This window comes from Macaca fascicularis, chromosome 8 (genome assembly GCF_037993035.2).
Source record: "Macaca fascicularis isolate 582-1 chromosome 8, T2T-MFA8v1.1".
Taxonomy (NCBI): Eukaryota; Metazoa; Chordata; class Mammalia; order Primates; family Cercopithecidae; genus Macaca; species Macaca fascicularis.
Genome location: NC_088382.1, coordinates 107,704,413 through 107,731,436, shown reverse-complemented (window position 1 = coordinate 107,731,436; position 27,024 = coordinate 107,704,413). Strand labels below are relative to the sequence as shown.

Genomic DNA, 27,024 nt, shown 5'->3' with positions numbered 1-27,024 from the left:
ACCTTAAAGGAGAGCAAGTGTGTAAATGACATATTTCCTAAGGTTCTTATCAGTTCTGAATTCTGTAACAAAACAGAAATATTTGATATAGCTCATCCTATTATTTTTGCTGTTGTTCATTCTCATTCCATCATGATTATGACTGTATGACTTTATTATTGTGAGTTCCCTAAAATTCGCTAATTCCTTTCTCTAGCTACCTGTACCTAAAGGTTTACACTTCATTTTTAGGGTCCCATTTTCTATACTGAATGGCCCCATGGCCACAATGAAGAAAGTCACCCTCACACTCTTAAATAATCACATAATTTTTATTGGCTTTGGTTTTTATCATTTTAAATGTATAACCATTCTAAGTAGCTAAGAAAACTGTTCATGGCTTAGCAGTTTTGTAGAACAATATAATCAAGAACATGGAAACATCCTTCTTATGGTTCCAACAGTCTCTCTATAACCGCACTCCTTACAGAAAACATGTAAATGTAGAAAGATAAGATACATAACCACAAGCTTCACTACCATTTTTGTCTTCTCTGTGATAACGCGCTGTGTGGGTTCACTCTTCTATCTATTTGGCTGTTGAAAGGTTCACCGCTTCTCCTGTTTCTTCTTCTTTGGTTTCAGCCCCTTCCCTCACTTTCTCATTCTCCATCTCTGTTTCCACCTTTTCCCCTGTCTCACCTGGAAAAGTAACCAAAGGAGATACTAAGAGACACTTATTTAGAGTTAACATAAATTATCCCACAGTTTGTCTCCAATGGGGGGCAGTTCTTGATCTTTAGGTCTGAACAGTAAGTTTATCTGGAGGTATCAAGAAAAGTAATCATCTCGGCTGGGCGCAGGGGCTCACACCTGTAATCCGACACCTTGGGAGGCCGAGGAAGGTGGATTGCCTGAGGTCAGGAGTTCAGGAGCCTAGCCCAAAGTAATGAAACTGCGTCTCTACTAAAAATACAAAAATTAGCTGGGCCGGGAGCTGAGATCACACCACTGCACTCCAGTCTGGGAGACAGAAGACTCTGTCAAAAAAAAAAAAAAAGGAAAAGAAAAGTAATCGTCTCGATTCTCTCAGAGCCTCTGAATGGCTGATGTCGAGTCAATTAACATCTCGAGTCTTGGCATACTCTTATGAAATAAATTCTCTCTATAAAATCAGGATGCAAAATTACCAAAGAAATGGCAGTAGAACATATTACAATAGAAAGTTCATGGCCAGGTGTGATGGTTCACACCTGTAATCCCAATGCTTTGGGAAGCTGAGGCAAGATGATCACTTGAGGCCAGGAGTTCAAGACCAGCCTGGGCAACAAGACCTCCTGTCTTTACAAAATGTTTTTCAAAAATTAGCTGGGCAGCTGGGCGTGGTGGTTCACGCCTGTAATTCCAGCACTTTGGAAAGCTGAGGCAGGCAGATAGCTTGAGCCTAGAAGTCTGAGACCAGCCTGGCCAACATGGTAAAACCTTGTCTTTACAAAAAATACAAAAATTAGCCAGGGACGGTGGCACCCAGCTACTCAGGAGGCTGAGGAGGGAGAATGTATTGAGCCTGGGAGGCAGAAGTTACAATGAGCTAAGAATACTACTGCACTCCAGCCTGGGTAACAGAGCAAGACTCTGTCTCAATAATAATAATAATAATTTTTTAAAAGAAAAAAAAATTAGCCAGGCATGGTGGCACATTCCTGTAGTTCTATAGCTACTTGGGAGGTGGGGCAAGAGGATCCCTTGAGTCCAGGAGTTGGAGATTATAGTGAGCTATGATTGTATCACTGCACTCCAGCTTGAAGATCTTGTCTCTGAAGAAAGAAAAAGGAAAGGAAAGGAAAGGAAAGGAAGGGAAGGGAAGGGAAGGGAAGGGGAGGGGAGGGGAGGGAAGGGGAGGGGACGGGAGGGGAGGGGAGGGGAGGGAAGGGGAGGGGACGGGAGGGGAGGGGAGGGGAGGGGAGGGAGAAAAGAGAAAGCAAGCAAGACTAATTTGTAAGTAAATCAAAGGGTGGTCCAGGGGTGCCCCCAGACCTGTCTGGCTTGGCCGTTATGTGTTTAAATACAATCGTTAAACATTTACAGACAGCCAACACTAACAAGTCTGGACATTGCACATACAACCCTGTTTCCCCGAGAAGTTGGCTTTGGCAACATTGGCTCTAGTTCCATGGCTGGAGCTGTGCAGAGCTTCCTCTTTTGAAAAGGCTGTGCTCTCCTGTTTGCCAAGGTCCCCTGGGCTCCCACGATATGACGTGTGTCCTTCACCTCACTCATTTTCAGTATCCTAGGCCTAAAGACTTTTGAGTTTGCCAATCCTGATGTAAAAACTATCTGCTTTTATTTGCCTCTCCCAAGTTGTTCCCAGAGCACTTCTTACACATTCTTAGGAAAGCAATTCCCACAACAGACTATGGTGATGCACACACATCCTGCCTTCCCACACTAGACAGTGAGTCCCTTGAGGACAGAGGCTAACTCTTCCTCAGTCTGCATCTCAGCACCTAGCATATGTTCAGTTAATAAATGAAAGAATTGGCCAGACACAGTGGCTCATGCCTGTAATCCCAGCAGTTTGGGAGACCGAGGTGGCGGATCATGAGGTCAGGAGTTGGAGACCAGCCTGGCCAATATGGTGAAACCTTGTCTCTACTAAAAATACAAAAAGTAGCTGGGTATGGTGGTGTGCACCTGTAGTCCCAGCTACTCGGGAGGCTGAGGCAGGAGAATTGCTTGAACCCAGAAGGCGGAGGTTGCAGTGAGCCGAGATTGTGCCATGGCACTCCAGCCTGGGCAACAGAGCGAGACTCCATCTCAATAAATAAATAAATAAATAAATAAATAAATAAAATGAAAGAATTAAAAAAAAACAGATGGATGATTATAATGAATGCTTCACTTAATTATACTGAACTGTGAAGCCAAAATTTACCAAAATGTAAATCATACCCCAGAAGAAAATATTTTTTTAAATTATAATACCAATAAAGAACACTGTAAACATCGTTTGTTTTATGCTGATAAAATACATTTAAAATTTTAAAACACTATATGCTAAGACATAGTACATTTTCTCTGGTCTTCTAATACAGATTTTAAAACTACAGAAGAACAAGAGCAGACTGACAGTCATTTTCTTTTTTTATTTTTATTTTTGGAGAACGAGGTCTCACTATGTTGTCCAGGCAGGTCATGAACTGCTGGGCTCAAGCTATCCTCCCCTCTCTGCCTCCTGAAGTGCTGGGATTACAGATGTGAGCCACTGCACCCTGTCCTGACAGTCATTTTCTAAGATAAGCTTCACAAAGATGAAAATAACATTCTAAGATCCATTATGTATATATGATTTCATTGGAAAGTGAATTCCTCCAGTAATCATCTATTCACCTTTACTTTGGACCCTTATTTCATACATGGGGCCTGATGAAGCATCAACTTGGAAAAATTCAGAAAGTTTCACATGTTGCCTTCAAAGTTAGATACTATTTAAACACTAGGTTAAAATTTTGGACAGAGATGATGTTTCGGAAAAGTTTTGCTGATAAACTGAGCATTAATAGAATGCCTCTTTCCCAGGCATAGAAGCCTTTTTGGTTTGCTCAAACGAACTTCAACCACCTGAAAGTGACTTCAGGGACTGTGTGTCAGTCACCCCACCCCACCCCCCAGAGCTGGTCTCCTATGGAACACATCTAAACATCCAGAAGGTTTGCCAGCATAACTTTTACCTTCAATGTGTTGGTCTTCTTCATTAGTATGGATGTTCCTGACCATTTCCACATATGCTCCTGTATCTACATTTCGTGCTGGATGTTCCATGCTTCCAACTATTCCTTCAGATTGAATCTGCTCCATGTTTCCTGGACCTTCAGGAGTTTTATGGAGTGGATCATTCATAACAGGCTTTTCCACAAGCTGACTTCTGTCCAATACTTCTGGTGTTACATTCTCTTTGGGAATTGTTTCTAGAAGCTGGGGCTGCTCCTCTTTTCCCAGTGTTGCCTGAAGTTGCTGCTCTTCAGCTGTTTCCACAAATTGACTTCCTTCCAATATTTCTGGAGATTCGTTCTCTTTGGAAATTGTTTCTAGAAGCGGGGCCTGCTCATCCTTTCCCATTGTGCCCTGAGGTTGTAGCTCTCCAGCTATTTGCAGAGGCAGAACATTCTCAGTTGCTCCTAGAGGCTTCATCTCTGCAGCAGTTTGTGGATTCTCAGTGGCCTCCACTGCTCTGAGGGTGTCCTTCTCTCCTGCTGTCCCCAAAGGCTGACCCTTGGCTTCTGGTCCTAAAGGCTCAGCTTCCACATTTCCTTTTAGAGGCTCAGCTTCTGTCCCTGCTCCTGCATCTTTCTTCTTTCCTTCTGCTGCTGGGGCATCCTCTTTGCCACCTGGCTGAGGTGGCCCAGATTCCTTCAGTCCCTCTCCAGGCTGAGTCTTTTCTGTGGACCCTGATTCGTCTGCAGCATCCCTTCCAGGGGCTACGTCCTTGGCCAGGGACTGTTCTTGGAGGGGTTTAACACCATTTGCTGTAGGCTCTGCTGAAACCTTCAGCTTTTGTAAGGGAGGATGGCTTTCCCTTTGTACATTGCCAACAACAGTAGATTCTCTCCCCAGTGTACGTGGCTTTGGTTGGGCAAAGCAGGACCCACTTTCTTCTGCGGTTGAAAAATGCTCATTTGAAGTTACTTTTGGTTATTCATTTGAAAAATAAAAAGAAAAGAGAAAACACAAATTATTGTTTAGTTTTATCTTGAAAAGTGAATTGACATCACAAAGTAGATTTAACAGTTCAAGACAGTTCCAAGTATATCTGAGTACAGAAAGGCCATACCATGACCCTAACACTCTCCAAGTCAAATCCCTTTATTGTCTTCAGCTCAAACATTTCATCTTAAGCTCTGAAGTCCTCCAAAACCACAGTTTTCTCCTGTTTGCTCCTTGTGCATCTTTTCACGGCTCCTGTCCCAGATTCTAACTGAGCTTACTCCACGTTGTTTCTCTGTTCTTTTCCTTGTCTCACACTTTCTCGTCTTGAGACTTAGAAGGTTTCCTTTTTTTTTTTTTTTTTTTTTGAAATTTTTTTTCCATTTTTTGCAGAGGGGAGGGCAATAGAAGATTCCCAAACTTAGAAGGTTTCATGATGTGAGGTCCTTGGGCCACTAGAGAGCTCTTACTTTCCTTCTAACACAGAAAAGCCCCCAGCAAATGGAAAAGGGACTGTGGTAGAGAAGCCCTAATAGGAAAAGGCTAAGATGTCTGGGAAGGGAAGTAGCAGAGACAGTTCAGCCTGAGTTTCATGTCATTTGGGGGGCACAGTGGGAAAAGAAATCAAAAGAAAGTAGGGAAACATGCATTTTACTTCTGACCGTTGTTCCAACTGTATGAGCTTGGAAACTTAGCTCCCAGTGATCTTGTCTCTAAAACAGCAGTGAATCTCTCTTCTCTCCCTCATATTGATCTCAGAGTTGCATGAGGCATGATAGTTTAAAGGATGCAAAAGTGCGCTGGATAGTTAAATATAGGCAATATGTTTAAGACTGGCAAAATGTTGATACTCTTTGACCCAGCAGTTTTACTTCTGGAAATTTTTGTTGTCGTTGTTTTACTTCTTGAAAATTTATTCTAAAAGCATAAACCTATGTAGATGCTTTGGGAGAGAATATATATGTGTATGTATATAAAATCCCAATATTCTTCCATGTTTTTATTTTTGTTTTACTTTTCTGTTTAAAGAGACAGGATCTCGCTATGTTGCCCAGGCTGGTCTTGAACTCCTGGGCTCAAGTGATTCTCCTGCTGCAGCCTCCCAAAGTCCTAGGATTTATAGGTGTGAGCCACCACACCCACCCCACAGTGTTCTTTATAGCAGCAAAAGCTAGAAAACAACTTAAAAGTCTAATAAGTTAGAGAATGGATATTCCATACCATGGGATATTATTATACCATGAAAAAGATGATTATGAAGACCAGATGCTAAAATAAGAAAATAATTATGATACAATAAGTTGAGAAATCACTCATGATTGGGTTGGTCAAATAAAGTAATGCATATAAAGTACTTATTAACCCAAAGTCTACTGTGCAATTAAGTGCTCAACAAGTTAGCTATCAATTTCATATAAAGTATGATTACAGCAATGTTGAAAGAAAGGCAGGCAGGGGAGGGAGGGCAAAAGGGAAAACAAATCACAAATGAGCAGGGAGGAAACTGGAAGAAAATAAGTCAAAAGTGAAAGCGGGTCTCTAGGGGATCTTTTTCCTCTTCTTTTTTTCCCCAAAGATTGTTTTTCTTCTTTTCTTTTTTCCCACTAAGTTACCATCCACCTGTCATATGTACATGCAGTTTAGAGTTATCTGCTTATCTAGTGTAAGCTAAAGACAAGTAATACTCAGGTCTCCTCTCCCATTTCCCCTTCTAAAAAAGAAATATTTGCTTATAGAAGCAACAATTCGCTTATAGAAGCTAATTCTTTTTTTTTTTTTTTTTTTTTTTTGAGACGGAGTCTTGCTCTGTTGCCCAGGCTGGAGTGCAGTGGCCGGATCTCAACTCACTGCAAGCTCCGCCTCCCGGGTTCACGCCATTCTCCTGCCTCAGCCTCCCGAGTAGCTGGGACTACAGGCGCCCGCCACCTCGCCCGGCTAGTTTTTTGTATTTTTTTAGTAGAGACGGGGTTTCACCGTGTTAGCCAGGATGGTCTCGATCTCCTGACCTTGTGATCCGCCCGTCTCGGCCTCCCAAAGTGCTGGGATTACAGGCTTGAGCCACCGCGCCCGGCCAGAAGCTAATTCTTTTAGCTGTTTTGGAGGAATATTTTTTTCTATGTTGCTAAATGAATTGTGCTTCAGGATTTTTCAGTTTGGGCCTTTCAATTAACTTTTTTTTTTTTTTTTTTTTTTTTTTAAATAGCGATGTGGTCTCACGCGGTTCGAGTTGCCCAGGCTGATCTCAAACTCCTGGGCTCAAGTAATCCACCTGCCTTGACCTCCCAAAGTGCTGGGATTATAGGCGTAAGCCACCACGCCCTGCTCAATTAACTTTTACTCTGGAAGATAAAAACTTAGCTCTTTTCCTATTCTCCTCCACCACCAGCCACTCTCTCCTGTTACACATTCACATTTCCTTTTTCTTTTCTTTTTTTTTTTTTTTTTTTTTTGAGAGGGAGTGGTGATACCCTACCTTGTTTTACCCGAGTGACTCTCTCCTAGCAGAGAGAGAGCCAGTCAGACTCCATTTTTAGTTTCTTCACTTGCAGCTCCTTTTCACCTCCCTCCCTTAAGGCACACCTAGTGTAAAACTGACTCAAAGCACGTCCAGGAATGCACCTACTGATAAGATATTGAGGCAAGCTGCACCAGCAGCTCCTGGGGACGCGCTCGGTGGATGGCACCCAAACCTCTGCATTTATCTCTGTGATAGTTTAAGCCCCTGCACCTGGAACTGTTTAGTTTTTTTGTAACTGCATTTGTAACCAATTGATTTTTTAACTTTTTGCCAGTTCTGCTTCTGTAAAAATTGCTTCAGCTAAAACCCTCCCTCCCCTATTTAGACCACGGTATAAAAACAAAACTAGCCCCTTCCTTGGCGCCCAGAGAATTTTGAGCGTTAGCTGCCTCTCGGACGCCGGCAAATAAAAGGACTCTTTAATTTGTCTCAAAGTGTGGCGTTTCTCTATAATTCGCTTAGTCACAACAGAGTCTCACTCTGTCACCCAGGCTGGAGTGCAGTGGCGCGATCTGGGCTCACTGCAAGCTCCGCCTCCCGGGTTCACGCCATTCTCCTGCCTCAGCCTCCCTCAGCCTCCAGAGTAGCTGGGACTACAGGCGCCGCCACCAAGCCCAGCTAATTTATTTGTATTTTTAGTAGAGACGGGGTTTCACCGTGTTAGCCAGGAGGGTCTTGATCTCCCGACCTCGTGATCCGCCCGTCTCGGCCTCCCAATGTGTTGGGATTACAGGCGTGAGCCACCGCGCCCGGCCCACATTTCCTTTCAGTTCGTGACTGTATATTAATTATTTAAAATAGTAATGTTGTAATTTGGATCATACCAATATCCAATTATATGTCTGTATAATGACTGTGTCTTCTGTGAAGAACTGAGCCATATATTAAGTTATTACAATTTTTTATTTTTCCCTGAGTTAATAATTGTCATGCTTTTTCATTTCCTAGGAGTTCGGGTATTATCATTTATTCAACTCACTGCCATTTTTCTCTCTTTTGAACACATGTATTCATATCAAACAGCCTATCAATTTAATCTTCATGAAGGTAAAGGACTTACTGAGATACCAAGCCACCAGCTCCGGAGCATTTTAAGCAGCCTGTGGTATCCAGGGTGGTTCTCAGTTTTCTCTACTGCTAATCAAATTGAGCTTTCCTTGGCATGTTAAAAGAGTTATCACATGTCTGTCTGCTTCCTAAACTCCAGTATTGTTCTATTATTGTCTTTTTTTTCCCTGTTCTTCCCATTTCTGTGGGTTTAAACTATTTTTTAAATCTCTTTACTGTCATATTAGTGGTTTTCAGGAAAGCACAAAATGAGATCCATATCTTCAATCTACCACCTTCACCAACACCTCCGAAGATGCTTTAAAGATTATTTATAACATAAAAAAGAAAACTTTCCAAATGAAAACACGGGATGTACAAAAGCAGTTTACGTGCAAAGATGAAAACTACAGGCTCTAGTACCACAGGTGAAGCCATCAGAAGCAGTAATCTAACAAAAACAATCCCATGCGATAAACGCTGTGTGACCCCTGTGTACTCAGAGTGGCAAGAGGTCACACATGAGTTGAGTGTGCTGAGAAAGTTTCTACGAGTTCCAGGAGAACACACAGGGAAGACTGGAGGACTCAGGAAAGGATAGTGTGGCTGGAGGCTAGCGCAGAAGCCAGGTCAGGGAGGGCCCTGCAGGTGGTGCTGAAGAGTTTAGATTTTATCCTTGAAGCACGAAGAACAAGAATTTCTAGCAGGACTTTTTTAAAAAGTTAAATAAATATACATGCACCATATTGCTCAGCCATTTAACTTATAGGTATTTTCCCAAGAGAAAAGAAACCACATGTCCATACACTTATACACAAATGTTCATAGCATCTTTATTTGTGAGTGCCCAAACCCGGAAACAATCCAAATGTCTATCAACAGGTGAATGGGCCAAAAAATCTGTGGAACATTCACACCAGGGAATATGACCCAGTAATAAAAAAAGAAATGAACAATTGATAAGTACAACAACATGGATGATTTTCAAAATAATTATGCTGAGTAAAAGAAGACAAAAAGATTACATAGCATATGATTCCATTTATATAAACTCTAGAAAATACCAACTTATCTACAGTGATAGAAAGCAGAACCATGGCTCTCTGGAGACTGGGATTGGGTAGACAGGAGGGAGATTTCAAAGGGGCACAATCTTGATTGTGCTGATGCTTCTATGGTATACAGATATACCAGAGTTTACTACAATGTACACTATAAATGTGTATAGTTTACTGTATGTCAATTATACCTCCAAAAACTGGGCCTTTAAAAAATACAAAAATAAAGATAACTAAAAAAAAGAATTGTGAGCAGAGAAATGAATCAATCCAATCTGGATTTTAAAAACCTCCCAGCTGGGTGCAGTGGCTCACGCCTGTAATCCCAGCGTTTTGGGAGGCCGAGGTGGGTGGATCACCTGAGGTCAGGAGTTCGAGACCAGCCTGGCCAATATGGTGAAACCCTGTCTCTACTAAAATTACAAAAATTAGCCGGGCATGGTTGAATGCACCTGTAATCCCAGCTACTTGGGAGGCTGAGGCAGGAGAATCACTTGAACCCAGGAGGCAGAGGTTGCAGTGAGCCGAGATAGCACTATTGCACTCCAGCATGGGGGACAAGAGTGAGACTTCATCTCAAAAAAAAAAAAAAAAAAAAAACCTCCCTCTGTAGAATGAATTAGAGGCAGGCAACACAGAAGTCAATGTGTCCAGTGACACAGGGCAAATAGGACTCAGAAATGAGAAGTAAAAATGACTGGATATAATGACAGTTCAGGGGCTGAAAAGAGAGAGAGGGAGGGTCTAGAGAAACACTGGTTCATAGCTCTGATGCTGGAGATAGAAAATATAGGATAGACCAGGCACAGCATGCCTGTAATCCCAGAACTTTGGGAGGCTAAGGCAGGAGGATCACTTGAAGCTAGGAGTTCAAGACCAGCCTAGGCAATATAGCAAGACCTGATCGCTACAAAAAAATTTTTAAATTAACTGGGCATGGTGGTGTGCAACTGTAGTACTAGTTACTTAGAAGGCTGATGGAGGGGATCACTTGGGCCCAGGAGTTCAAAGCTGCAGTGAGCTGTGATCGTGCCACTGCACTCAGCCTGGGCAAGGAAGAGAGACCCTGCCTCTAAAAATATGTGTTCTGGGGAAGGGGAGAGGGATAGATGGATTTGGGCCAGTGAGAGAGACATGAATTGCTCAGGCTGGAGCATGGCATCTTGGAGATGGTTGTAGATTGTACATCCTGGTGGCAAATCCAGGAGGCTATTGGACATATAAATCTTAGCTGGAAACATATGTAACAGCCTGGAGCTGAGCTCTCTATCTTACTAACAAATATGTCTTCTGTTTTGAGAAAGGGGCAGTTTTTACAGAGAGGTTCCTGTGAGGAGGGAAATGAGGAGGGTAGCGGTGTGTGTGTGTGTGTGTGTGTGTGTGAGAATATCTGCATCTCCACCCTGCCTCGGGGACTAGGTGTGAATCCTCCTGCAGAGAGGGATTACAGCTGGAAGTAGAGAAGCAGAACTCAAGAAAAACCTTATGAGACTTAGGGCTCAATTAGAATTGAGGAGAGGGCTATTTTTCACCTCCCCCTTCTGCCTCATCATGAATGAAGCCTTCAAATTAATTGCAAGTAGGGCGACTTAATCAAGGTGATTTTTCAGGTCTGAAAAGAAATTCATCCTGAGAATACAATGCATTTAGATATCACATAAAGGATGGTCTGGTGATAATTGCCTTAGGGAAAAAAACAGGAAATGTGTTAATGTACTAATCACGGATGTCTGCCAAATTATATTTTCTGGTAAAATAGTTATTACAGTGATTAGTACTGTCAGTTAAATGAGACAAACCATTTTCATCCACCTGTGCCAATAGTGAGTACATTCTAAAGGCATCATTCTCCTACAGCAAAAATTGTGTGGGAAAAAATGTGCTGGCACACCCAAAACACAGCCACACAATTTTACATTTTGAAAAACATATTATGTTATCAGTCTAAGTTTTCTCTCCCAACAAAAAGCTTTGCGAAAGTTTGAGAAAATTGATTTCTCCACAAATGGTGTCCTAAGTGTCCAAGTGATCTGTCGATTTTTGCCATAGCTAGAATATTCATACCCATGATCACAATATTCATTCACTTTCATTCTTTTATTGTTGTTGTTGAGACAGGGTCTCACTCTGTCACCCAGGCTGGAGTGCAATGGCATGACCATAGCTTACTGCAGCCTCAACCTCCCAGGCCCAAGTGATCCTGCCACCTTAGCCTCCTAAGTAGCTGGGACTACAGACATGTGCTACCACGCCAGGCTAAGTGTTAAATTTTTTAGAGACAGGGTCTCTCTATGTTGCCCAGGTCGGTCCGTTTTCATTCTTTTTTTTTTTTTTTTTTGAGATGGAGTTTTGCTCTTGTTGCCCAGGCTGGAGTGCAATGGTGCGATCTCGGCTCACTGCAACCTCCGCCTCCCGGGCACAAGCGATTCTCCTGCCATAGCCTCCCGAGTAGCTGGGACTATAGGCATGAGCCACCAGCCTGGCTAATTTTGTATTTTTAGTAGAGATGGGGTTTCTCCATGTTGGCCAGGCTGGTCTCGAACTCCTGACCTCAGGTGATCCACCTGTCTCGGCCTCCCAAAGTGTTGGGATTACAGGCGTGAGTCATGGCACCGGCCAGTGTAGTGGATTTTAACTCCGGTTCCTGCACTTACTAGCCTTATTAAGCCTCTCTCTGCCTCAGTTTCATCACCTATAAAGTGGGAATAGTGTTATTACTGAACAAGGGAACTGACATGAGGATTATATGAGATAATACTCAGAACTAGTACAGAGACTAGCACCCACTAATCTTGTCAATCTTAGCATCACTATTGTTATACCTCCCATAGTGGCCCAAACAAGGGTGAAATTAGATGCACAGTGTCTGGGTGTGGTGGCTCACACTTGTAATCCCAGCACTGTGGGAGGCCAAGGCAGGTGGATCACTTGAACCCAGAAATTCGAGACCAGCCTGGACAACATGGCGAAACCCTGTCCCTACAAAAAAATGTAAAAATTAGCCGGATGTGGTGGTGCAGGCCTGTAGTCACAGCTACTTGGGAGGCCAAGATGGGAGGATAGCTTGAGCCCAGGAGGTTCAGGTCACAGTGAGCCATGATTGCGCCACTGCACTCCAACCTGGGAGACCTGTTTCAAAAGAAGAGAGAGAGAGAAATTATGATGCACAAACAGAAAAGTAAGGTGATTTCATTCATTCTAATATTGGTACATTTGTGTGAAAGAAGAAAGATTAGGCTGGGCACGGTGGCTCACGCCTCTAATCCCAGCACTTTGGGAGGCCGAGGCGGGCAAATCACTTGAGGCCAGGAGTTCGAGACCAGCCTGGCCAACACGGTGAAACCCCATCTCTTAAAAAAAAAAAAAAAATACAAAAAATTAGCTGGCCATGGTGGCGAGCACCTGTAATCTCAGCTACTTGGAAAGCTGAGGCCGGAGAATTGCCTAAACCTCAGAGGCAGAGGTTGCAGTGAGCAGAGATCATGCCAGTGCACTCCAGCCTGGGCAACACAGCAAGACAAAGACAAAGACGAAGAAGATGGAGAAGACGGAGAGGAGGAAGAAGGAGAGGAGGGAGAAGAAGAGGTGGGAGAAGAAGAGGAGGAGGAAAAGGAGGGGGAGGATGAGGAGGAGGAAGAAGAAGAAGAATGAGAAGAAGAATGAGAAGGAGAAGAAGAAGAAAGATAGAGGAAATAAATGAAAAGACTGGAAAACAAATAGTTGTTTTGAACCATCTCTCAGAGAACACAATAAAGTCTACAATTACCATTAAAACTTCCTTTCTGGCTCCAGATTACATAACCCTCACCTTATTCTTACCCTTGAGCTGCTGAAGGAAGTACATTTTTTAGTGTTTGATCTCCCTCCCTCCCCTCTAACCAAAGCAGAGCATTCAGACTGTTCTAACACTGGGTGTGAATCCTGACTTGGCCATTTATTTACTTAACTGTGCAATCTGGACAAGTTAGTTCCTAACCTCTCTGGATCTCAGTTTCCTTATCTGTAAAATGTGGATATTGTTTGCCTTTCAGGCTTGTTAGGGGAACTGACAGAGTGGATAATGTGTGTAATTTGCCCAGCATGGTATCTGACATGAAAAGGTAGCCACTAAACAAGGACGCAGCGCACAGCTGTACAAGCTTCTCACTGCATGAGGCAGAACTCCAGCCTGGGTGCACCTGAAGGGTGCATGTGTTGTTGGTGGGGAAGGCCTCTTTCTAATTGTACAAAGGTCCCTTGAGTACCAGGAGTGACCTGTCAATACACTATAGCTAAATTAGCAACAGAAAAGCTAACTTGCAACATTAAAGGGCTTACACCGTCTCCTAAACACTGTGAAGTTGTCAGTGTTGACCTACAAAGTTGTATTGTTATCATGGTACAGTTTAAAACATGATCATTGATAAATAATAGAAAAGTAGGCTGGGCACGGTGGCTCACCCTGTAATCCCAGCACTTTGGGAGTCTGAGGCAAGTAGATAACCTGAGGTCAGGAGTTCGAGACCAGACTGGTCAACATGGTGAAACCCCTTTTCTACTAAAAATACAAAAAATTAGCTGGGCTGGTGGTGGATGCTTGTAATCCCAGCTACTCAGGAGGCTGAGGCAAGAGAATCACTTGAACCCGGGAGGCAGAGGTTGCAGTGAGCCAAGATGGTGCCACTGCACTCCAACCTGGGCAACAAGAGCAAAACTTCATCTCAAATAAATAAATAAATAAATAAAAGTACTCGTAACATTAGCAATGATTTAACTAAACTTGATTGGGGTTAATAAAGGCCATTCATAATTTGTGTATAAATAAATGTTTCATTCTGTTTGCTGGCTTTGATTTCACTCATTCATCACATTTTCATCAAATGCATACTACAGGCAAGATCTGGGTGGCCACAGGGGTTCTAGCAGGTAGCAAGATTTGGATTAGCTGGGCAAGGTGGCATGCACCTGTAGTCCCTGCTACACCTGTAGTCCCTGCTACACCTCAGTCCCTGTAGAGGCTGAGGTGGGAGAATTGCTTAAGCCCCAGAGGTCAAGGATGTAGTGAGCCATGATTGCGCCACTGCATTCCAGCCTGGGCAACAGACAGAGACCCTGTCTCAAAAAAAGAAAAAAAAAAAAAGAGGAAAATGTGGTTCCTGGTATCCTAGGGTTTACTGTCTTCAGGGAAATTCAAATAGCTACTCCCTTCATTAAGCACAACTTGGTGGCTATATATTACCTCTTACCCAAGTATTTCCATATACTCTGTCCATATGAGTTTGTGAATCCTCACCATACCTCCTCAAGGTAGAAAAAGGTACTACATCATTTCTTCTAGCAGGCTAACTTGAAAAGCAATGAGATATATTTTTGTCCACAAACAGGAGACATTCTATGCCTAATCTATGTTATTACATAATAAATATTGTAGACAGATGCATTGTTTTCACATCTGAATTTGTTTAAAGATGTGTCTGTTTTCTGAACTCCACATTTCATCAAATCATGCACTGCTCTGAGCCTAATCCTTTGGTGATCATTAGCTCCCTTGATTCTGTTGTAAATTGATCTATGCATAAATTCAGTGTGACAGCTGAACTAACAGAACCCTTGTTGTAAGCACCGTTGTGATAGGCACACAAAGAAACTAAATACTAGGCAACATTACAGAAGGGATTAGAACTAGAGCTAACATACCTGAAATTCACATTATGGTGGAAGCTTTTCAACTCAGTTCAACCCTAATCAGAAGTGAAAAGTTCCTACCCAACAAAAACAAAATCTTGTCGTTATTTCCTAAGACCATGCCATATCAGACATCCTAAAGACTTCACTGGCCTGTCTGCTGGGTTTTTGAGCAACTTTGTAAGGAAGGGGGTCCTGGTATTTTTCCTTGCTGTCACCATTTCTAGGTTCTTGAGCTTTTGACGTTTTGGAACCAAGATGTAGCATGAGTCAACTCCAGAGGAGTGGTCCACTCATCTTCCTTCTCATTTTCTTACTTTGCTTTTGCCTCAATTCCATTCTATCCTTCATCCATCCATCCAGTCAACATTTGTAGAGCAGCATTATTCTAGATCTTTTTGCCCTTTTCCCACATCAAAGCGTGTACAAACACTGTCTTGTGTGCCATGGTACAAATGCTAATCCCCAAGTGTGCATTCCATCAGCTGGTAGATGCCAACAGGACACTCATTTGAAGAAAGGCGAACTTAGGTTATATTCCATGTAACTGACATATAAAATTATCAACCAAAAAATTCTTTGAGGGCAAATAAAAATCAGTCAGACCACTTTTCTTTTTTAATAAAAGCACCTGAATTTACATATCTAGAATTCGTTTTGATCATCACAAAGTAAATGTGATGAAGTTGGAAGACAAACTTAATGTTGAAATTTAAATATAGAGAAACAAGAATAGGCTAGGCATGGTGACTCACACAAAAACCCATAACTCCAGTGTCATCTTGAGAAAAATACCAGACAAATTCCAGTTGAGGAACCTTCCACAAAATACCTAACCAGCGCTCCTCAAAACTGTCAGAGTCATCAAAAACAAGGACAGGCCGGGCGCGGTGGCTCAAGCCTGTAATCCCAGCACTTTGGGAGGCCGAGACTGGCAGATCACGAGGTCAGGAGATCGAGACCATCCTGGCTAACACGGTGAAACCACATCTCTACTAAAAAATACAAAAAAACTAGCCGGGCGTGGTGGCGGGCGCCTGTAGTCCCAGCTACTCAAGAGGCTGACGCAGGAGAATGGCGTAAACCCGGGAGGCGGAGCTTGCAGTGAGCTGAGATCCAGCCATTGCACTCCAGCCTGGGCGACAAAGCAAGACTCTGTCTCAAAAAAAAAAAAAAAAAAAAAAAAAACCAGGACAATCTGAGAAACTCTTAGCCACGAGGAGCCAAAGGAGGCATGATGACTACCTGCAATGTGGGATTCTGGATGGGACGCTGGAAGTGAAACAGGTCATTAGAGAAAAACTAAGAACGTCTGACTAAAGCATGGACTTTAGTTAGTAATCACGTAACAAATTTGGTTCATTAATTGTGACAAACATATCCTACTAATATAAGATGTTAAAAAAGAGGAAAGTGAGTGTGCAATATGTGAGAACTCTCTGTACTAACTTCATAATTTTTCTGTAAATCTACTATTCTAAAATAAAATTTATTTTTAAAAATTATAGCAGGGAGGCTGAGGCAGGAGTATCACTTGAGACCAGCAGTTTGAGACCAGCCTGGGTAACATAGTGAGACCTTGTCTACGAAAAATAAAAAATTAGCTGGGTATGGTGGTACACATCTGTAGTCCCAGTTACTCAGGAGGCAGAGGCAGGAGGATCACTTGAATCCAGGAGGTTGAGGCCACACTCAGCCTGGGTGACAGAGTGAAACCCTGTCTTTAAAAAAAAGTAAATTAACATAAAAAAATTAAAAAATTATAGCAGCACAAATACAAGAGCAAGTAATCTAGCTAAATAAGAAGACCTGGTAGCCTTAGAAAAACTGTCTCATAAACTGTGGCCATTCACATACCACTTTTATGATTTTTGAATATTTCTTTACCATTTGTGCTATTATTGACTTAATATATTGTCACCATTTTTCTTTAAATAAATTTACTTTTTAAAAAAGTGAGCAAGGCCAGGTGAGGTGGCTCACACCTATAATCCCACCACTTTGGGAGGCTGAGGCAGGAGGATCACTTGAGCCCAGGAGTTAGGGACCAGGTTGGGCAACATGGCAAAATGTCAACTCTCCAAAAAACACACAAAAAATTAGCCAGGTGTGGTGGTGCATGCCTATAGTCCCAGCTGCTGGGCTGAGGTGGAGGTGAGAGGCTGAGGTGGGAGGTTGAGGCTGCAGTGAGTTGTCGCACCACTGCATTCCAGCCTGGGTGACAGAGTGACAGAGTGAGACCCTGTCTCCAAAAAAAAAAAAAAAAAAATTAAAAAGGAAGGAAATCAACAAACTCAGAGATCTAGAACTTGATCTTAAACAAACAAAAAATGCTGTGTGCGGTGGCTTACACCTGTAATCCCAACACTTTGGGAGGCTGAGGTGGTTGGATCACCTGAGGTCAGCAGTTTGAGGCCAGCCTGGCCAACATGGTGAAACCCATCTCTACTAAATATACAAAAATTAGCCGGGAATGGTGGCACATGTCTGTAATCCCTGCTACTCTGGATGCTGACGCAGGAGAATTTCTTGAACCCGGGAGAAGGAGGTTGCAGTAAGCCAAGATCACAGCACTGCACTCCAGCCTGGGCAACAGAGTAAGACTCTGCCTCCAAAAAAAAAAAAAATGAGGGTCTCACTATGTTGGTTAGGCTGGTCTCGAACTCCTGGCCTACAGAGAAAGATTCCTGTCTCAGTCTCCCAAAGTGCTGGGATTACAGGTATGAGTCACTGTTCCTGGCCCAGATTATATTCTCAGTGCATTATATGTATTAACTCATTTATTCCTCAGCTCTATTAAGTGCTATTGTTGATCCTATTTTATAGATGAAGAAGCATGGAGAGGGTCAGTACCTGGCTCAAAGTCACACAACTAATAACTGATCCTGGATGAGGATTTGAACCCAGTCTAACTCCAGGCCCACATTCTTAATCAGCACTCTATACTGTCTTTCAGTTGAAATGAAATGTTGAAATTCATACCCACACATTAATGCAAGGTGTACAGGTAACCAGAACCTCCCATAACATCTAGTCTACAGGTCATATACCTGTAGACTAAGTACTAAGTAAAGGAAATTAGCAAAAAAGAAACTGTGTGGTTTATATCAGAGTCTTGAGAAAATGGGAAGATGCAGAAACAGGCACACACACAAAAAAATCACCTTACAGAAAAAAAAAAAAGAGAGAGAGAGAGAGAGAGAGAATGTTCATTATCATTATCATTAACAGTGAGGAAAAGAAATAAGCAAAGAGAACGCTTTAGGGAGAACATTTCAACAGAAGTCCTTGCTGGGGTGGCTGAAGGCAGAAGTTATCTCTAAGCAAAAGAAACTACTAGTGAAAATGACAGACGAGCTGGAATGCACATCCCAACACTTTCTTTTTTATTTTAATTTTTATTTTATTTATTTATTTTTGAAATGGAGTCTCACCCAGGCTGCAGGGCAGTGGCACAATCTCGGTTCACTGAAACCTCTACCTCCCGGGTTCAAGTGATTCTCCTGCCTCAGCCTCCTGAGTAGCTGGGACAACAGGTACATGCCACCATGCCCAGCTAATTTATTTTGTGTTTTTAGTAGAGATGGGGTTTCACCATGTTGGGCAAGCTGGTCTCCAACTCCTGACCTCAGATGATCCTCCTGCCTCGGCCTCCCAAAGTGCTGTGATCACAGGCATGAGCCACTGCACTGAGCCACCAACACTTCCTGATCTTTTCAATGTCATGACATACATAGAATATGATATTTGTGCATTACACTGCAACAAATGGAGGAAGCTGCTTCCAGATGGCTCAGTCTGTCAAGATCCCACCTGGCTGCCCTAAAGGCTAGGAGAAATGCTGGCATGGCTATAATCTATTCTCACAGGCTGGGAAACTCTGATATAACAACTTAGGTAGTGCTAAATCATGCACACCTGCATTGCCTGTCTTATTTCACCCGCCTTCATAAGGTTTAATTCCTAGGGGGTTTTAGCTGCTAACAACCATGTGGGGCTGGGCATGGTGGTTCATGCCTGTAATCCCAGCACTTTGGGAGGCTGACTGAGGTATTAGGGTTGCTTGAAGCCGGGAGTTTGACACCAGCCTGGGCAGCATAGTGAGAACCAGTTTCTACCAAAAAAATAATAAATAAAACTTAAAAAATAAAATAAAAACAATGTGGATTATTGTTTTTTCAATCTTCATCCTTAAAGGACAAAGCTCAGACACCCTTGATTATATACAATGAATGAACTTGAGAGCCCAAAGGCAATTCCCAAGAAGTGGTTCAAGGACTATGAACAACAGCAATAGCCCTGAGATGGGTGAAGAAGCTTCTGAGGTCATTACAGTACTTTCAAGACATAAACACACCTGGAGAGCTATAGTCTGGCATTTTGCTTAAAAAAAAAAAAAAAATTACAGTGGGGCACAGTGGCTCATGCCTGTAATCCCAGTGCTTTAGGAAGCTGAGGTGGAAGGATAATTTGGGCCCAGGAGTCCAAGCCGCAGTGAGCTTTGATTCCACCATTGCTCTCCAGCCTGGGCAACAGAGCAAGACCCTGTCTCTAAAAAAGAAAAAAAAACTACCTAGTACTACTCACACTTACACACTCTAGGATTAGAAGCCTCGTCAGGTTTTTATCAGCTTTGGTGAGCCTTTCATTAACCCACACAGGTATTCAGGGTTTCTTTCAACTTGATATTGTTAAAACATTAACATAGAAGTGAAACTGTGCACATGAGCTGGATGTGGGGCCACCTTACAGAAGCATGATTTTTTTTTTTTTTTTGGAGACAGAGTTTTGCTCTTGTCACCCAAGCTGGAGTGCAATGGCGTGATCTCTGCCCACTGCAACCTCCGCCTCCCAGGTTCAAGAGATTCGCCTGCCTCAGCTTCCCAAGTAGCTAGGATTAGAGGTCCTAGCTACCACCAGCTGCCACTACGTCCAGCAAATTTTTTTTATTTTTAGTAGAAACGGGGTTTCACCATGTTGGCCAGGCTGGTCTCAAACTCTTGACCTCAGGTGATCTACCCGCCTCGGCCTCCCAAAGTGCTGGGATTACAGGCGTGAGCCACTGCGTTCAGTCCAGAAGCATGATTTAATGGTAGTCAATCAAGCGTTGTTCTACAGTGTTAACCTTTTCCTGCATAGCTAGGAGGCCCTCTTCATAACCCAACACTCTCTTCCCAAGCCCATCTTGGCCAATATTACCTTTCAGTTTCTGGTATTCATTAGGTTCTGATTCCTCCTCTACTTTTCTGAGTAATACTCTTACCTCCCTGAATCCCTGTCTCTGTCAATCATCCATTTACCCATCCAACTACTCAACAGTTATTGGTTGCCTCTCTTCTTTTCTTTTCTTTTTTTTTCTTTCTTTCTTTCTTTTTTGTTTTTTTTTTTGAGACGGAGTTTTGCTCTTGTTGCCCAAGCTGGAGTGCAATGGCATGATCTCGGCTCACTGTAACCTCCACCTCCCGGGTTAAAGTGATTCTCCTGCCTCAGTCTCCTGAGTAGCTGGGATTACAGGCATGCGCATACCTGTAAAAAATTAGCCACCACGTCTGGCTAATTTTTTATATTTTTAGTAGAGATGGGGTTTCTCCATGTTGGTCAGGCTGGTCTCGAACTCCCAACCTCAGGTGATCTGCCCACCTTGGCCTCCCAAAGTGCTGGGATTACAGGTGTGAGCCACTGTGCCCGTTCTCTTTTTTCTTTTCTTTTCTTTCTTTTTTTTTTTTTTTTTTTTTTTTTTTTTGTTGAGACGGAGTCTCGCTTTGTCACCCAGGCTGGAGTGCAGTGGCCGGATCTCAGCTCACTGCAAGCTCCGCCTCCCGGGTTTGAGCCATTCTCTTGCCTCAGCCTCCCGAGTAGCTGGGACTACAGGCGCTCGCCACCTCGCCCAGCTAGTTTTTTGTATTTTTTAGTAGAGACGGGGTTTCACGGTGTTAGCCAGGATAGTCTCGGTCTCCTAACCTCGTGATCCACCTGTCTCAGCCTCCCAAAGTGCTGGGATTACAGGCTTGAGCCACCGCGCCCGGCCTCTTTTTTCTTTTCTTTAGAGAGAAGTCTCAGTCTGTTGCCCAGGCTGGAGTACAGTGGTGCTTGACCTCCTGATTCTCCTGCCTCAGCCTCCCAAGTAGCTGGGATTACAGACTCAAGCATCCACATTCAGCTGATTGCATGTGTTCTATGTGTAAGGCCACACTACAGGTTTCTTGCAGAACTAGGACCAGATCCCAGATGGAACTGGAAGTTGTGAAAAGAACAGGGGCTTTGGAGTCACACAAGTTAGCCATGTGCCCCAGGTCCATCTATCCATCTAGTAAGTAGGCTAACTAGACTTACTAGCTCTGAGACCAGGGCAAGTGACTTATCTGCACCAAGCTTCTGTTTTCTAGCTGTATTTGCTGCAACTAATGTTTGTGTTTTAAGGCTATTGTGAGGATTAAATGAGATCACAAACTAAAGCACCTGAAACCAAGTGCATGCTCCCTACCTTGTCTCCTGACTTCTCTCTCACATCTATGTTTCGATGCGATTACCCAAATGTCTGAAAGTTTTCCATTTTAGAAAGAGATTTACCTTATTGTTGATGACAGTGTAAACTGCTTCAATTCTTACAGAACACATTTAGGCAGTTATCTATCAAAATTATCAGTGCGTATTTTGACCTAGTAATGCCACTCCTGGGAAACTGTCCTACAGATATACTTGCACACATTCAAAATGATGTAGGCACAAAGGAATTCATGGCAGTCTTGTCTGCAACAGGAAACGACTGTAAACAAATCAAATGTCCCTCAATAGGGGACTGGTTAAATAAATCAAGGAAGAAATTATTATGCAGGTATAAACAAGGAGAAAGAAGTTCTCTATATATCAACATGGAAAAATCTCCATATTTTAGGTGAAAAAAACAAAGTGAGGAACAGTGGGTATAGTACACTACATTTATAAATAAAGATGAGAGAAGGAAATAATATTTGTAATGCATAAAGAAACTTTGAAAGAATATATCCAAAAAACCCCTAAAATAATAAGTGTTTATTCATGTGTATGATTCGAACTAAATAGATGATGAGGATGGGGTGGAAGGTGTACTTTTCAGGCCTGACTTTTCCAAATATTTTCACATTTTTGAACCATGTATGTAGTTTTTTTATTCCATTTCAATTAGCTGTATGCAATCACCAGGCCTACCACAAAGACATACCAAATGCTATTTATGTGCCAGGCTCCAGAAATGACACAAAGGCACACATTTGAAAGAAAAAAAATTTATATAATTTCTATATGCAAGAAAAGCCTGTACAAATTAAGTTTAATGTTAATGAAGTTTCTTCTTCAATTCAAAAGGAAAACTTTCGTGCAGTTAGGACCAGATGACCTAACTAGATGTCACAGTGTGAAATATTGGGTGAAAACTGAAGGTATGACCGCAGTACAAAGAACAATTCACATAACTGTGTGAAATTCAAGCTTCATCTGATTGCCTAGGCAGCATGGACAGCAAGCAGCTAGTGAAAGTTCAGGTTAGAACAAACAAATGATTATAGCTGTCAGTGGAAATGTACACATTAACCTAGCAATGAACTTGTCAATAATTACCACCTATTGACTTTGTCCATGTTTGGTGCTTGGGCTGTAACACCTTGGAAAGAAGTCTGCCAAAACAGATCGCATTTATATTAGGAAAGAATTGAGCAGTGATTATCCATGTTAGCAGAGGGCTAGGAACACTGGGAGGAGGGTTTGGATGTGAACGTCTAGACACCTTCGGGCACATTAAAGTCTGTGGAGTCAATAAAACCTTTGTGTTCAGATTGCATCGGATCCTCAGGACACTCAAAAGAACAGCAATTGTCCTAATATTTAAAACTTGCTTCCACAAACACAAGAAATTCCAAACTTAATCTGTCTGATTATCCTTTGGAAAGAAAATCTCTTTCCTCACACATTTCAGGGCACGTCATAAAAATCGATGTGTGACTACAACATATTAGGCACTGTTCTACGCTTTGAGGAGCACTGGATAATTGTTTACAATCAGAGTCTCCAATTCTGTTCTCCCCAACACACACACCTATCTGGTCAGTCATCTTGGGAGGCAATAGGAAGAAGCTCTGTGAGATTCAGTGTCTACTGAGTCAGGGCAAATATCCCCACATAATCAGTAGAATAGATTATTCCTGTGCAACCTAATGTCTGTCTACTAGTAGCTGCTGTCTGCTTTAAATTTATAACAAAGGCTGGGCACAGTGGCTCATACCTGTAATTCCAGCACTTTGGGAGGCCAAGGTGGGAGGATCACTTGAGCTCAGAAGTTCAAGACCAGCCTGGGCAACATAGCAAGACCCTGTCTCAATTTTTTTAATAAAAAGTAAAATAAATATATAATATTTGTATAACACATTATACTATGTATCTTATTTAGGGATTAGACTAATATTTAGAATCATAATAAGGGATTATTCTATCCCTAAATAATATATATAGTATAGGCTGGGCAGAGTGGCTCACGCCTTTAATCCCAGTACTTTGGAAGGCTGAGACGAGTGGATCACCTGAGGGCGGGAGTTCCACCAACATGGAGAAACCCCATCTCTACTAAAAATACAAAATTAGCTGGGTGTGGTGGCGCATGCCTGTAATCCCAGCTACTTGGGAGGCTGAGGCAGTAGAATTGCTTGAACCTGGGAGGCAGAGGCTCCATCTAAAAAACGCCGTCTAAGAAAAAAAAAAAAGATATATAGTATAATGTGTTTATTGTATTGATTTCACTGTTTTTATAGTGGATGACCACACACCTAATGGGGATCCAGAGTGATCTGAGGCAAAAACAGATTTACATCTCATTAGCAGAAGCTGGTTTAAACATATAGGTTCATTTTTTTTTTTTTAATTGAGTCTCACTCTGTTGCCCAGACTGAAGTGCAGTGGCCCAATCATAGTTCACTGCAGCCTTGAACTCCTGGGCTTAAGCAATCCTCTCACCTCAGCCTCCTGAGTAGCTGGGACTTCCAGTCTGTACCACCAAGAGTTACATTCCCTGAAATACACGTGTCAATTTAAAAAAAAAAAATTTAGATACAGGGTCTTACTATGTTTCCCAGGCTGGTCTTGAACTCCTGGCCTCAAGCAATCCTCTCCCATCAGCCTCCAGAGCCACTGGAATTATAGGCATGAGCCTCTGTGCCCAGCAAAGCATATGAGTTCAAAGCACCAGCTCTGATTCTTAGGAGCCCTGTGACCTTAGATAAATTATTTACTCTTATCTGTAAAAACAGGACAACCATAATATTTAGTCATAACATTGTTATAAGGATTAAATGAAGTAATTCATTCAACAAATCATTACTGAAGACCTATTATATGCTGAACATTGTTAGGCACTGAGAGTACAGTGAATAAATGCATGTACCAGACACGTAATAAACTTGGACTGTTTTTGTCTAAAAGTATGTACACTCAAGCTTGGGGTTGTACCTAGGATTTAAAGAAGTTTAAAGCTGCAGAAACAGGAATGAATTATTTATTGGGCCTAAGATCATGAAGTTGAAATGTTGACGAACACAGAATAGTATCTAATTACAAGAGAGTATTGTTTGATCGAGGGTCAGAAGCAAATAGACCTGTTGATTGATTCAACGTGTGTGTTGAGCAATTTATGCAGCATATTAGGTTAATTTTCTAAAGGCTAGAACTGGTTGTCAGGCGTTTTAACACCTCTTCCATAACAACATCTGTGAAAACTCAGAACAGCAATGAGTTCTAGAATAAAAAATGGAAGAGTATAACTCAAGTGGAATAGTTATCAATACTGATGATAAAATATTTTTTAAGATAAAGTTATTCATTATTTTCTGAAAGGATTAAAAACTGCATTACACCTACTGAATACTTTTGCCCCGAGAGTTACATTCCCTGAAATACATGTTTTAATCAGTTTAGAACTATGTAATGGTGAGTCAGTACTCTGCTTGTGAAACCAGGATGCTCCTCCTAGGATAACTGAAGCACAGCAGGGGTTAAGAGAAGTCAGAATAATAAAATGTATCTTCCTGAAGCATCCATTTTCCCTCGGCTTTTCATATTGAAACCCACAAAAATTTATCAGAGACAGAATGCGAAACTCTACTTAATTTCATAACATAAAACATGAAACATTGGAGAAACAGCTTGCTCTGGCATCTCGTTGGGGGTATGGAAGCTCTGGGCTCTTTAGGAGAAAAGTTAGTGAGCACTGTGCATTATAAATGAATTTTTCCATCTTTTCACATTGTTGTCTGTGAAAAGGGGTTTGGAATCACTTTTATAATGTTTTTAATTTTTTGTTTACTTCCTGACTTGTCATTGCTTTCTGTTATCTATGGAAACTAGAAATAAACTACCACACACCACAAAAATAATAGAAACACAACGTATTTCCTGACTAGGACACAGTGGCTGAGCTTTGAAAAGCATTCATGACCATCTGGTGCGCTCTACCAACAACATCAGAGAGGAAGACTTTTCTGTTACTGCAATAACGCAAGGTGCTAAGAGAAGATCTGTGAAAAGGAATTCACTCCAGTACAAAATCCCTGCTAAAGTTCGCCTTGCAGAAGACTGTAAACTAGCTTGACTGAGTTTGCTTAACCTCCATAACATTGTCCAAAATGTTAGACATTCAAAATCTAAGAAAAGTGAGTCGGCTGTAAAACCCATTCTCTAATTCATGTATCTGCGTGTATGCTTTTCACAGTACTTATCACTGTCAGAAACGATCTTAGCCAATTGTTTCACGTGTTTCTTGTCGGTCTCCTCCACCCTCAATCTCCACAAACAATCTCCACTTGTATCTCCAGCATCTAGCCAAGCACTGGGGTATTATATAATACATGTACAAAACGTCCTTGTTGAGTTTCTTCAGCAAGAGTCAGTGATGACCACTTTTGATCACACATACTTCTCAATGGATACTTAAGTCAAAGATAGGGGAAAGTGTGTCTGACCTATTCAGAGTGCAGGAACCCATTTGATGGAGTGAATGCTCCTCTGGATTCTCCGCATCTTTTGCCATCTTTGATGCTGAAACGCTAATGGGAGGCGTAAATGGGGAAAAGTGGTTTTTGTTGTTGTTTTAGTAGAGATGGGGGAGTGGAAGATCTCGCTTTGTTACCCAAGTTGTTCTCGAACTTCTGGTCTCAAGCGATCGCCCCGCCTCAGCCTCCCAAAGTGCTGAGATTGCAGGCGTCAGTCACGACCCCAGCCTTGGGAGAAGGCCTTGATAGGACATTTCTCCTGTGTTTAAGGCAATGCCGAGGCTAACCGCCTTAGGGCTTCAACACCAATTCCCCGAGATCCCATCAGCGGACAGGGTGAGTCCAGCGCCCGGCCTCAGGCAGCGAGCGCTGCGGAGCGCACCAGGGCCACCGCACCCGCGGTCACAGCAGCGCCGCTCCAGATTCGGGAGGAAATCGCGCTCTGTCCCGGGTTCTGCTGGCATCCTCCGGGGCAAGGCCTGGCTCCTGCCAGCCGGGGTGGGCACGGGGCACACCCTTTGGACCTCCCGGGGAGTTAGCCCACCCGAGTCCCCAGCCCGGACGCCGGCGGCGCCAGTCCCCTGCTCACCGCTAGGGAACCTGCTGCTGTCGCCGGCCTTGTTGAGAGCGCTGCTGGAGCAGCCCATCTCGCGGAGCGCAGACACCTGTCTCAGCCCCGCGCGGGTGTCAGCCCGGAGCCGGGATCCGAAGGCAACCGCACCTGTAGCCGCGGAAGTTTCTCCAGCTCTGCAGCCCGGCTCCCTTGGGCGTAGAGCGCAAGCGCGCAGCGGAGCTAGGCGTAGGGGTGCGCACCTGGAGGAGAAAGGTAGCTGGCAGGAGGTGGAAGGAGCCAGGGAGGGCAGAGCGGAAGAGAGCGGGAGGGCCAGGACGCAGAGAAGGGCAGGGACAAGTGGATCCCAGGAGGCAGGAGGGGAGACGGTGGAGGGTATGGCACAGTCAGAGAGGAAAAACCCCTAAAGCAGGGATAGAGAGGATGTCAGGGGGCGAGGGCGAAGCGCTGGGAGGTATCATCTGACTCATC

General features: G+C 42.9%; 1 protein-coding gene across 2 annotated transcripts; it reads right to left on the bottom strand.

Moving 5' to 3' along the window:
• Positions 1–295: 295 nt before the first annotated feature.
• ERICH5 (glutamate rich 5) lies at positions 296–26,731 on the bottom strand. 2 transcript variants are annotated; one of them, XM_005563769.5, is made up of 3 exons: positions 26,572–26,731; positions 3,711–4,664; positions 296–681 (listed from the first exon to the last, which is right to left on the bottom strand). In XM_005563769.5, exons 1-3 carry the CDS (start codon positions 26,627–26,629, stop codon positions 569–571), a joined length of 1,125 nt encoding a protein of 374 aa, XP_005563826.3. In that variant the 5' UTR covers positions 26,630–26,731; the 3' UTR covers positions 296–568. The 2 variants fall into 2 exon arrangements, with proteins under 2 accessions (XP_005563826.3, XP_005563827.1); XM_005563770.5 differs by lacking the exon at positions 3,711–4,664.
• Between the last annotated feature and the right edge of the window lie 293 nt (positions 26,732–27,024).

What these genes read in the sequence shown, in the direction of transcription:
- ERICH5 (XM_005563769.5), bottom strand. Translation starts at nt 26,629, where the DNA reads ATGGGCTGCTCCAGCAGCGCTCTCAACAAGGCCGGCGACAGCAGCAGG. An exon ending in CAGCAGCAGGTTCCCTAGCG is followed by an intron (nt 4,665 to 26,571) that starts GTGAGCAGGGGA and finishes AATAACCAAAAG; the next exon opens with TAACTTCAAATGAGCATTTT. An exon ending in AGAAGACCAACACATTGAAG is followed by an intron (nt 682 to 3,710) that starts GTAAAAGTTATG and finishes TTACTTTTCCAG; the next exon opens with GTGAGACAGGGGAAAAGGTG.